Below are 13695 nucleotides of genomic sequence, written 5' to 3' on the forward strand. Positions count from 1 at the left end.
AGGAGGAGGAGCAGGGGTAGACCGGTGCAGACAGACAGCCTGGTTGGTTGCTGTTAGCTGGAGGAGCTGCTCCACTAGTCTCCGACAGACGGACCAACTTGATCGGACTGAACCTGCGACGCAAGCCGCTGCTGCTGCTGCTGCTCAGTCCTCCACCGGCAGCGACCAGCCACTCGTCTGCCTGTCTGTCTGGGAGTTTATCCAGCTAGTTGTATATGAAAGACAACCTGTAATGTTAGGGCATTAAACCAGAGTCCTGTGACTAGTAGTTTATTGTTGTTAAAGATGTCCATCCTGCCGTTCACTCCCCCCATCGTGAAGAGGCTGCTCGGCTGGAAGAAGGGAGAGCAGAACGGCCAGGAGGAGAAATGGTGCGAGAAAGCTGTGAAGAGTCTGGTGAAGAAGTTGAAGAAGACGGGACAGCTGGACGAGTTGGAGAAAGCCATCACGACTCAGAACATCAACACCAAATGCATCACCATACCCAGGTAACCACACCATACCACGGTAACCCAGGTAACCACACCAGCATACTCATAACCACACCATACCCAGTAACCCAGGTAACCACACCAACGGCTAGGCTAACTAACTAGCTAACTAACGGCTAGGCTAACTAGCAGCCTCGTAGTTAGCTACACTGGCAAGCTAATGTTGATGACAGCTAGCTAACGTGAGCTAACTAGCATGCTAGTCAGCTCACGTTAGCTAGCATTATAACAGTCTGTTATCTTGGTCTCTGTCTGTGGGTATGTGACACTTTGTTGTCTGCTCTGTTGACCTGTTTCTATTCTGCACTGTGTCTGTAAAGCACTTTGGTCAGCTCATGTTGTTTTAAATGTGCTTTAGAAATACATTTGACTTGACTTAAGTAGCATGCTAGTTAGCTTGAGCTAATATTAGAAGCCTTATTTGTTAGTGAAGCAATTTTCTTTGTGTTAATTTTTGACAGGTTCATTACTAAATTAATTGATGAGGGGGGAATTAAAAAGTGTGATGTTATGCAGTGATTGCATTGATAATTAGCTTTATGTGCTAATGGTAAAAACAATCCTAAATAGTGAAACTAACATTAGTTTAATTAATGCAACCTACTTTTCAGCTGTTTCAGTTTGTTGTGTGTAAACAGGTAATACAGACAACATGTATGAATGAATGAATGACTTTATTTCGAACATTAAAATAAATAAAAACAGATATATAAAATAATAACAAACAAAACAAGAGTGATAGTGTCTGAAAAGGAGTAGGTAGAAGTAACACTTATATTTCCCTACCTCTTTCTCACTTCTCCTCTAATAACTCCTATATCATAGAATTATAATATAATATATAAACTATCCCAGATTTATTTACATCCCAAATTAAATATATGAAGAGTATCCCAAGTTTATTTACAACCCACATATCCATCCGGAGTTAAAAAGTAGATATAAACCAACCCTTATCACAACTCTTCCTCAACCATATACCTCCCAAACAATATATTTTGTTGTATAGCTTTTTAAAGTGATTTATATTTGTGCTCCGCTTCAACCCATCACCTAACCCATTCCACAAATCCACCCAACAGACTGAAATACAATATGATCATTATCATTTTATCAGTCTGAAATACCGATACATGGCAAACTGTTACATCTATTGTGATTGAGTTAGTGTTATGAATGTCAGTTAATGTTAATGTAACCCTAACCCTCTGCCCATTAACACACTATTGTGTCATATTATATCATTAGTATGCACAACTAGCATAACATATAGACCAGCAGGTAACCTATAAGTACAATTTAAGCGACTTAAATGTGTAGGAATGTGACGTACATAGTAGTTAGTGTTTCTCAAATGTGTCAGCAAGTTTTTAATAAAAATGTCTATCAGCATGTTTCACCTGCTGACATGGTAGCTGTCATCTAGTGCTACATAAACAAGTATGTCCACAGTTCACACGTGTGATGAATAGGAGAAGGGGTGGTTCTGGGTGGAAGCGGTTCTCTGACTCACAGAGGATGTTTAGACTGTGTGTACTCTGGGAGAACCGGGATAAGGGATGGGTTTGGGATTCCCCATATGGGATACACATCCGTCTAAGAACAGTAATATGAGGGGATTTTTTTGTTTTGGACGTGATGCAGGATTGTGTACACACAGCTGTTTGTCAGTGGTGTGAATGAGTCGCAAATGTCAATCAGATGTTTTCACAAACTTGGATGTTGACCCAAAATATTGGACAGTTTAAACCTGCAGTGGACAGAATATTTTTGCCATCATTGGGCGAGAGAGTTCCTCTTGGCTGTTCATTCAACGGAGGCAGCTGTCACTGGCAAACTCGGATCAAACGGTCAAACTAGGCAGCGCTGATCAAATATGAATCAGTATTCTGTTACTGTTTAGCTGTAAAATGAGAAAGTTTGCTCCCGCTGTTGGGCGGTGCTTGGTATTTCCTCAACTATTCTCAACATGTCTGCCGGGTCAGAAACATTTTTAATTTTACAGCTAACCAGTACACTACAAGATGTTTCTGAAAACATTCAAGGCGAGAAATAGGCATTACAGTAACAGAATATTGATTCATATTTGATTAGTGCTGCCTAGTTTGACTGTTTGGTCAGAGTTGAGTGATTGACAGCTGCTCAGAGATGACCGGCTCCAGCTCGGCTCTGATTGGTTGTTCTCCTCCGGTCTGTGAAATCTTGCAGATGCCATTAAGAGAATCGGAGGACACAGAGGCACATGATTTTTTTCATATTACCTGTCTCATGCACTACTTTCAGGATATAGTGACCATTTTATAAAAATAACTTTTTTAAACATATTTGCTCCAATTCCACCTACTTCAGCTTTAAGTAGTTTACTAGTTGGACACTGTTTTCAATCTCACTATAACTGAGTGAGTCAGTATTAGCCATGAATCCTTATTATCTTATCCAGATATCCAGATTATCTTATCCTTATCCTGTCCAGATGTGGAAATGTAACCTTAAATAAAATGAAAATTGTTACCAACAACTACAATGATAACTCAGATAAGCGACATAACAACATAGAGTAGAATGTAAATATGTTTTATAATTTCTTCAATGTGAACTATTGCTGATGTTGGCACAATTACTCTTTCCATTTTCTGTTAGATTGTTTTGTCTCTCTTACCTTTCCTATATAAAATAAATAAGGCAGGTACACGTCTTGGTCCTACTGGTAATGGGCAGTGTTGAAGAAGCTAGAATACACCCCTAGTGACTTCTTTACTTGTTAAGCATCCTTCAAAAAAATTTTCCCAAGGAATATTCAATCAGGCAGCTTGTAACCCAGGCCTAATTGCTAATGAAACAGGCAGTCCCCCATCGTGGTTTGTATAGAAGTCAGATCATGGGTGTTAACCTACATTAAAAACTTTTTCTCAGTTCTTGGGAATGTGCTCCCGGCTCTAGGGAGGGTGTGGGCCACTGTTTGGATTGTGGTTCAACGTTGGTGTGTCCAGAGACTGTAGGTTTACTGTATAACAGCTGTCTTCCTATCTGTTGGGGATACAGAGATTCACTGTGTGTGTGTAACAGTGCTGTTACCATTCTTCATGATGTGTTTCATCATATGCAGGCACTGGGAAGTACACACTTGTTTATTGTGTAACGTCATTAAAAGCTGGTTGACGCTCTGGGACCAATTTCTATAACAGGAAGTGGTTTCATTCCCACTCAGGATTGTCACAGGATAAGAGGTACTGCACTATTGGTTTTGAGATGCCCGTGAATCCTTGGCTGGCTGGCTGCTGTACAGTTGTTGTTTCTTCTGGTGGATAAGAGGGTTGCCTCAGTCCACGTGGGTGTCAGAGTGGTCATCAAATCAGGGAGACAGGACATAGCCCAGGCTAGTCTCAGCAGAAGCATGGGGAGGCTGAACTCAGCCGACCCTCTAGGCAGGAGGCAGTGCAGGAAGATCTTTGCAGTTGTCACTGATGCAGTCTGAAAGTTTGGTGGTCTGTGGTGTGAGTTTGGGTGATATTTCCAACTATTTAGGTATCACATTGCTCAAACTTCACTGGTACTATGTGTCTTTTCTCAGTACCATTTAGCTTCTTTGCTTGCTGAGGTTCTTTTTTTAAATTCTGATGAAAACTATGTCAAAGCCTGTTCATTTAAATTGAGTATTTAAAGGTTAAGAGGTTATCCATTGCTTGATTTGGCTGTTGATATCAATGCATTGTCTACAAAAATGGTGGAATATATATGATTTTATTTCATGAACCTCTAGCCAGAGCTATCAGACTGAATAGCAGCACATAGACCGCAAGACCAATCACACTAATGGGCCAGACTTTATGTCTAACAACATATGACCATGCAAATGACATACAATTATTGTATTTGATCTGAAGTAAGATATAATTTTGAGCTATAAACCTGTGATTTAGGAGATTCTGTTTAATCTTGGAACATTTGACAAGTTCTTCTCTCTTGCCATCTAGATCATGAAATAGTAGTGGGACTTGGTTATTGCAGGTGTCCCTTGTCATTGAGATGAGATGGTCATGCCTAGAGCTGCAACGATTAATCAAAAGTCAAAGTCAAAATTCTCTGATTGCAGCTTCTTAAATGTGAATATTTTCTGGTTTCTTCACTCCTCTATGACAGTAAACTGAATATTTTTGAGTTGTGGACAAAACAAGACATTTGTGGACGTCATCTTGGGCTTTGGGAAACACTGATCGACATTTTTCACCATTTTCTGACATTTTATTGACCAAACAACTAATCGAATAATCAACAGATTAATCGACAATGAAATTATTTATAAGTTGCAGCCCTCATGACTACTCATTGTAGTCTGAGCTCTTGATTGAATGACCCTGTAAATCAGTAATATCGGCAATATAAAAAAAAAACATGTCAGTAGGCCATATTGCAATTTTGATTAGATTTCGATCAATTGTGCAGCCCTACTTGAGATTTATAGATTTTTGCCCAATGTTTGATGTCATCCTCAGCCTAATCTCAATGAACTGTATATAATTATTAGAAATTATGATATTTGGGTTTGATGCTATACGTTGTCTTGTTGGTCACTCTGAAACTAGCTCCAAGCTAGCTTTAACTTGTTTGTCTTGAACCCCAAGTCCTCTCTGACATACTTCACGGGAGGCCAGCCATGGTATAGAATGAGGACCATATGTTTCTTGTCTGACAGCTCAACAATGAGTTGAACTGTTGTTGAGTTCAGCTGGAAAAAAGCCATCACCACACTGGACTCTGTGTGAGGGGAGAGATCAGGATCAGTTACAGTCCTCCCTTTCCTTTTTTAGTCATTTGAGTTTCATGGCAATATATAATATGGTCTTACAATTCACAGTTACATATGCTTTTTGTGCATAGGTCAAACAGCTCTCTTTTTATACAGTCACTACAATTCATAGTTTGACTGTATCACATCATAATTAAAAACCCACGTTTGCCATGTTTGATTTACAATAGACAACTTTTGTATTTGAACATTACTAAGACCAATTTCCGTAGACTTTGTAGCTAGCCTTTTGTTTGTATTATGAAATAATGATTTGGCATTTGGGGTCATTTTAAGATGGTTCAGAGAGCTGATATTTCCCTGACTGGTGCTGCTGTGAGGGAAGGACTGAGGGAATGGTAACGGTTGGCAAAAAATAAAGTCTTTCATGCTTACAGTATTTTAATACAGTAACTGGAAAAGCACATTGCGTGAGCAGTATCGGAAAAAAAAGAATTAACTGGTCTGACATCAGTCAAATGCTTTGGTGTTTTTCCATCTTAATGTCGATCTAGGAAGTATGTTAAAGGTTGTATCTTATAATTCAACATTCATGATTTCAACAATAGTCAGAGCATAGAGCAAAGCAACACAGTGACTGATTAAATTGAATCTCTATATACCATGTGTTGTATGTCTTTCAGATCTTTAGATGGGCGTCTCCAGGTCTCCCACAGAAAAGGTCTTCCTCATGTGATCTACTGTCGCTTGTGGCGCTGGCCAGACCTGCAGTCCCACCATGAGCTGAGGGCTGTCGACCACTGTGAATTTGCCTTCCACACCAAGAAGGATGAAGTCTGCGTCAACCCCTACCACTACCAGAGGGTGGAGACACCAAGTGAGTGCAGTTAATTGCTACATGATCCAAATTACTGTATTTAAAATGAGGCTTTTCCATACGGTATACAGAACTGAACTGGTCCTTAATGAAATATCGGGGTGTCTCCAGTTTTGCCTCCTGTCCTAGTACCGCGACATACAGATATCCCCGCAGAGTTCCCACCGTTGGATGACTACAGCCCATCCATCCCTGAGAACACCAACTTTCCCGCTGGCATTGAGCCCCAGAGTAACTATATTCCTGGTGAGAAAAACAATGACATTATTTCTGAATTTAAAAGTTAACTTTTATTCTCATGATTGATTATTTAGTTTGTGTTTAATTTGGAGAGAGCTGTCTAGTTATTGTAGGAACATTTTAAACAAAAGAGAACCTGACTCTAAGAAACACCTTTCTTGGTAAAGACTTGTTGCATTGATATTTTTGCCTCTAATGTTCAAGAGTGGCCTAAAATATATGTAAAAAAAAATAGCCAAGTCATTACGTTACAAAAACTTGTTTTAGCATTTGAATATGCCTTTGATATGCTGAGATCAGGAGTGTGTTCTTAATCTTTGTATGCATTTGTATGTTATAGAAACTCCCCCACCAGGGTATCTGAGTGAGGATGGTGAGGCAAATGATCACCAGCTCAACCACAGCATGGACACAGGTGAGTCACATGAAAGTACACGCTATTGAAACTCATACTGTTCTAATTATGCCTTATCTGGATCATGTGCCAAACCTCTATTACCGCTCTATTTCAGGTTCACCCAGCCTGTCGCCCAATCCTGTGTCACCCGCAAACAGTAATCTTGGTAAGCAAAACCAAAGCTTTACCTACACAGCATATCATTCATTATGTACACTTATCTGGTTGGTAGCATTGACATTATGTAATGTATAATACTGTGTATTCACAAACTCCACGTTTTTTAGCTGATCCACTGAAGCTTAAACTTTCACTGTCATTACCTACAGTGAAATGCTGGTGCATTCTAGGGGTGGGAAAAAAAAACGATTTGCCTATGTATCGCGATTTTGTAATTTATTTTTTTAAATAAACAATATGACAATATAATGGCTTCATTTGAGTCTATGCGGAGGTAGAAGGAAGTTACCGCTTTTATTGTTGTAGTCCGAGTAACGTGACGCGGGAATACGACCTGCACCCTCACATTTTAAATCCAAAGTATGATAAACACTACAAACAAAGTAAAGTATGGAAACACTTTGTGTTTCACACATTGCCAGGAAAAGCAGAGCTATACATCATGGCTAAAGCTGCATGCTAACTCTGTCATGGACTTGTATCGTATTGTGGTAATATGTCCAACATGAGTGTGCCCATAGTTCTCGACTACGGTCAAGCCCGCCATCACTCGCATCTCCGTGGTTAAATCAGCAGATGCTACAACTGTAGCGCACCCATATACTGATATTTATATTAAATGCATTCAAACGGCCCAGATGGAGCTGATCATGGATGTATAAAGAGAACGAAGCTGACAGAGAGAGCTAGCGACGAACTTGAGGAAGTTATGGGAAGTATAAATGCGTGACTACATACGGTTTTCAAAATATGACCTAATTCCTTTATAAATTACAAAGAATATACCACTAAATTGTGAGGGAAATGTCTTTATTCCTTGACTTGTGGGATGTTGGAAAAAAACAAAGAAATTAATAATTCCTGACAATGACTGATATATTTGACTTCAGGACATCTCTGACTACATACATGCTGATAATCAAACATTTTTATTGTATCAATTAAGAGATTTTCCAAAGTAAAAGTCCCTAGAGGTGTATAATTGAACTTTTTCCCATGGTCTACTGTTAAAAAAAAAAAAAAAAAAGTTAAAAGCAATTAATCGCAATACTTGTAGAGTCTTAATACATCTCTAATCAGTGCCCAAGTACCGTGATAGTATCAAATTGTTAGATAAGCATATCGTCCCAGCCCTAGTGCATTAATTTAAAATGTCAAAGAAACCTCTGCTCCAGAGGTGTCTAGTTATAATGTCCTGCTACTGGAGATGAATGGACGTCTGCCAGTCAGTCATTGACAGTTCTCAGTGGCCACGGTATAAATTAAAATGAATGTTGAGGGTGTTGGTGGCTCAGCTGGCTAAGGCACACACTGCACACCATGTATGTTGTAGATGTGACAGTAAGAGCACACATGTGAGACCAGGACTACAGACCTCTCAGTCTGAATCATCCTGCAACAATAGACCCATCCCATCTAACTGGACCCGATGACTATACTATAGAGTACATGTCTTGTCCTGTCGTACCTGTTATCTCTATAAAATGTCTCCTGCAAAGGAATCATCCTTTAACTATAGGAGGATAGCTTTAATCTGCAACAGCGCTGTATCAGATATGTTAGTTCTATAACATCCTTCTTTGCTCATGGACATGAACAAGTCAGAAAACCAAAAAATGTTGATGTCTTATGGTACTGTTCATATGATGTCCACAGACTATCAGATGAGAATATATTTGTAGGGGTGAGCGTGTCTGTAGATGAGCAATATACAGGAGCAGTGGACTACGTCTGGGAGGCTTAGCCTCAGGGCAGTAACAGAGTAAGCGTGGTATGAATGGAGTCTTTGTCTTTGGTCTGTCCTCGTGTGTGTGGAAAGACCAGCAACAGACAGCTCAAGGTAATGCAATAATAATATCCGGTTGCCAGGTTATTCTATCTATGTGGAAAGCCACCAAGAGGTCATTGTTAAAAAAATAAATAGGTACGTCATGTCTTGGCCGTTCCTGGCTGGGGCCATGAGGGTCGTGGGAAAGAGCTTTTGAAGAGAAATCAAAGGGAAGCTTTATCAGCTGTGTGCATCTTCACAATCAAATGGTTGTTTGACCACAAAGCCGTACCTGTGCTCATGAATTCTTTTCTCATGGACCTAACTGGAGCTTGTATCTCAGCTAATGTCTCTCCATCTAACCCCCACCCTCTGCTCACACAGATTTACAACCTGTGACGTACTGCGAGTCGGCCTTCTGGTGCTCCATCTCCTACTATGAGCTGAACCAACGTGTAGGAGAGACCTTCCACGCCTCGCAGCCCTCCCTCACAGTAGATGGATTCACAGACCCATCCAACTCTGAACGCTTCTGTCTGGGCTTGCTGTCCAACGTGAACCGCAACTCAGCAGTGGAGCTCACACGCAGACACATAGGTACTCGTTTTATTTCACAGCGACCGCCTAAGCTCTGATCTAATTTGCCTTTTTAAATTTTCGCTTGACATAATCAGCAGGTAGCTGTGCGCTGAGCGACAATCTCCTCTCTTCTCTTTCCAGGACGGGGCGTGAGGTTGTACTACATTGGGGGAGAGGTGTTTGCAGAGTGTCTCAGCGACAGTGCCATCTTTGTCCAGAGTCCCAACTGCAACCAGCGCTACGGTTGGCATCCTGCCACTGTCTGCAAAATACCTCCAGGTTAGCATGAGGGGATACACACAAACACATGAAGCCATAAGAGGCTAAATGACCAGAGCATAACTGAGTTCTAACTAAACCTAATCATAATTTTGCAGGCTGCAACCTAAAGATCTTCAACAACCAGGAGTTTGCTGGTCTGCTCGCCCAGTCAGTCAACCAGGGCTTTGAGGCTGTCTACCAACTCACCAGGATGTGCACCATTCGCATGAGTTTTGTCAAGGGTTGGGGAGCTGAGTACAGGTAAATAATACATTATTAGGTATATTAGAATTATATGAATGCATTACATTTGTTTCTGACATTGACTGAATATATGTTTATTAACAGTTAAAGGCTTAAATGTGACAAATGGTATAAGGCTTTGAGGTCAACCAGTTCATGTTCAAATGATTGTGCTAGCATAAGTTGCTAAGACAAATATATAATATGCTGTTTGCTAAAGATGTCATATTAAGCTCACTAACACCCACTAACATCTGGCTTTTGTCTTTAGTTGGAAAGATTGCAATCTGCATTCATTCCCGTGACAAAGATCTCCGGGTACGCAGGGTATTTATTTAGGCTCCAGCTCCGATCGGCAGTGATGGAAACATGACACTCAGGTGGACACGCTAGTTTTCGCCCCATTTCCGGTGCGATGTGCGCGTAGTGAATATATACTAAATAAAATCAACAGGGATTTGGACAGCTATTATAATTTATTAACATACAAAACATACAAGCACAAAAATAGTGCTTGAGCTTCTACCAAAAAGGCCAACATACAGAATTTGACTGGCAGATCTTAGACTTACAACAGTGGCCAAAAGACTTGAAAAGCAACATTTAACTGACCCAACAAGTAACTACAGCTTCCTTCTGTCACATGGCTTTTTTCCCCCCTTTCTCCTCTCATACTGTACTATGTACTTGAATAAACACAGAGTGGATGTTGAGGGAGGCTGTCAGGTCTGAGTAATCCCCAGGGTCTGGGAGGGGGACAGAGAATTTAAAGGGGTCTTAAGTGGGCCCTCTATGAACCTGCTCCTTCTCTGCTCACAGCTCTTCTTTTGGTAGAAGACATCATTCTGCAGACACAAACAGCACATAAAGCTATTTACAGCCAAGACCAGCCACGCAGAGTGTACCTTTCCCTTCTCACGGCTAAACTTTACCTTCGAACTTGTTGTATTTTTGTTAGTTGTGTAAAAAGCCCGTCCATAGTTAAGTGTTCCATTTGCTGTTCTGATTTCAGCTTTCCAAAGTGGAATAAAGCACCTGCTCCAAACACACAGGCGGCCTTATGCTGCTGTCTTTGTCCCAGCCTGTTTAAAGTTATCGGTAAACATTTGGTTTAAGGGTTCATCACTCTTCTTGTGTTCCTTGAGTCAGTTTGTTAACCTGAGTGCCCCAAATTTAAGAAGAGACGGCCTTGATGATTGTCGTCAGGATGATTAAGTTCTGGGGGTGAAAAAAACGTAGGGGTGTTGTGCAAAGACAGTAGCGGACTTGGAAAGGAAAAAGAAGGTGATGAGGGGGGGGTGCTGCTGCTGTGAGTCGGCAAGAGTGGGTTGAGTAACAGAGGAAGAATGCAGCAGGCATGAGGGGGAACATGGAGTAGGAGGTGAACACATTTCAGACACCCTTTGCAAGGGGGATTCCCGATGGACCATGAGTGGTACGTGTTATATTTCTGGCACCGAACACTTCGGAGGAAAACATCTCTGATAGAAACTTGAATGACTTCAGAAATAGCCTGTAGAGTTGGCGTCAGTGTAAGACAAGAAATACCGAGTAGACTGTGTTTTGCATTGACTATAATGAAGTTACATTAATAATGACAGTGATTTTAAATGTGTGTATACTGTGATGTAGTATGAAAAGCTCTCAGTAATGCCTAACCGTGATGCCCCTCTCCTTCTCTGTACCCTGCAGACGTCAGACAGTGACCAGCACCCCCTGCTGGATCGAACTGCATCTCAATGGCCCTTTGCAGTGGCTGGACAAGGTCCTCACACAGATGGGCTCTCCCAGCATCCACTGCTCCAGTGTGTCGTAGGAGCAGTGCATGTTTCCCAGAAACCCTCCTTCTTATCCACACACTTACACACGAACCACATAGGAAAACTCTGGCGTCTCTCAGTGATAATAAGGAAAGAGACGCCATTCGTCAAATCACTCCCCTCCCTCGCCGTCTCTAACATTTCACCTCACACCTCTAGCACTTTCCTCCGTACCATTTAGTGTCTCCATTTGATGGTTATTTTTAGGACTTGTACATTGTTTTCATGTGTTCAACGGGCAGCCACAGGGTATTTGCAATAGTTTTCAAAAGGCTAACCACATTTTCTTCATTATTCACTCGGACATCATGTCTATGCTCACTGCTCAGTGTTGTCGTTTTTTTTTTTGTTTTAAAAAAAGGAGATTGAAATGTTCCCAAATGTTTGGTCACCTTTTACATGTTTCAAAACATTTTTGATTCTATGAATTAACTAAAATACGCTATCATCACTGGTGTTTCAGTGTCCCAGTACCACTCTTTGTAATCACTGAATTAGGAGGCTTATTTATCAATCGAACCATAAATTAACATGAGAAATGTCATTGTGAGTAGTGATTAAATAGAATGTATTTAATTAATATCTTAAGTACAAGGTACTTTGCCCATATTGATTTACATGTATGAATTATAAACGTGTCAATTATCTGATTGATCATGTAATTGGTATTTTATCTATTTTAAACAAAAATATAGACATTAGCACCATTGTTTCTTGAAAAGAACCCTTGTATGAAAACTATTTTGCTCAGTGAAAGAGACATTTTATAAGTTATTTTTGCATACTGTCCTGCATGGGAATATATTTTTTTTATTGCCTCGATTTGATTGTACATAAATATTTATAGCTTGTGATTTCTTGTAGTCATGCAGCGCTTGAAACAGTTGACCTGACTGACCTCTGGCATCAGTAGATTCACAAAAACACTTTGCTTTATAATGACCCAAAACTTGACCTGCTTAAATGCAGGCTTTTCTAACGCGGGTCAACTTAAGTGTGACACATAGGATTACTGTACCAGCTGTTACTGTTATTTCATAATAGGGTATGACATACAGGTTGAACTGGTTGAATTTAGGCACCCATGTGACTTCAGTGTGAAGGGTACTCGCTAGCAGCAACCATGGCAACGGCTCATACATCGATGGCATATAGAGCAAAAGATCATATTAGCAACTGTTAGCCAATAATACACTATGCTCCTTGTGGGTAAATGATGCACTTCCAATTTACTGTGTTGATCAGTGTAACGCTTTAGTTCTAGTGGTAATTTGCTTGTCTGGTAAATACTGTATATTACATGTACATTGCTACAATATAAGGCATGTGTAATATGCTCGCTGTCATTGTCTATGAAGCCACCATGTTTATCCTGCACTTACTTACAGTACATGAGACTGAGTCACCATGTAATCTATTTAAAACAGGTACACGGCGCTGAAATACTGTGTACTACAGTGCGTTAGGTAGTTGGTAGATCCGTATCAGTACTTGTGTTCTTTGATATTCTTAGTTGGTGGTTTTCTGTTCCAAGTCTTATGTACATGTTTTTTTCATGTAGCCTAATATTTGTTCTCAAAATGACCATTGTTTTGTTATCTGTGAAAATTGCAACCGAGTAAAAAGATTTCAAGTCAGCGTTTTGTTTTGTTTTTTAAACCAATGGCTCCTTAATGCACAGTGACTAGAAAAATAGAAACCCCACTACATGCATGCAGTCCAATATTACTGTCCTGTTAGAAATGCTACCATACCATTTCTGCTCCTCCACAAATGTAAAGGCAAGTTGGACTGCAACTAATTATTTTCATTGTCAATTAATCTGTTGATTATTTTCTTGATTAATTAATTAGTTGTTCTCAGAAAATGGTGAAAAATGTCAATCAGTGTTTCCCAAAGCCCAGGATGATGTCCTCAAATGTCTTGTTTTGTCCACAACTCAAAGATATTCAGCTTACTGTCATAGAGGAGTAAAGACACCCTAAAATATTCACATTTAAGAAGCTGGAAATCTTAGAATTTTTACTTTTTTTCTTAAAATATTACTCAAACCGATTAAACGCTTACCAAAATAGTTGACAACTAATTGAGT

At 40.1% G+C, this 13695-nt stretch overlaps 1 protein-coding gene across 1 annotated transcript; it reads left to right on the plus strand.

The window, feature by feature from the left end:
* On the plus strand, positions 1–13241 carry smad3b (SMAD family member 3b). The gene is made up of 9 exons (XM_037768078.1): positions 1–488; positions 5922–6115; positions 6227–6361; positions 6696–6770; positions 6868–6918; positions 9085–9297; positions 9421–9558; positions 9657–9801; positions 11476–13241. Exons 1-9 carry the CDS (start codon positions 286–288, stop codon positions 11597–11599), a joined length of 1278 nt encoding a protein of 425 aa, XP_037624006.1. The 5' UTR covers positions 1–285; the 3' UTR covers positions 11600–13241.
* The last annotated feature ends 454 nt before the right edge of the window (positions 13242–13695 follow it).

The sequence above is a fragment of the Sebastes umbrosus genome, chromosome 4 (genome assembly GCF_015220745.1).
Source record: "Sebastes umbrosus isolate fSebUmb1 chromosome 4, fSebUmb1.pri, whole genome shotgun sequence".
NCBI lineage: Eukaryota > Metazoa > Chordata > Actinopteri > Perciformes > Sebastidae > Sebastes > Sebastes umbrosus.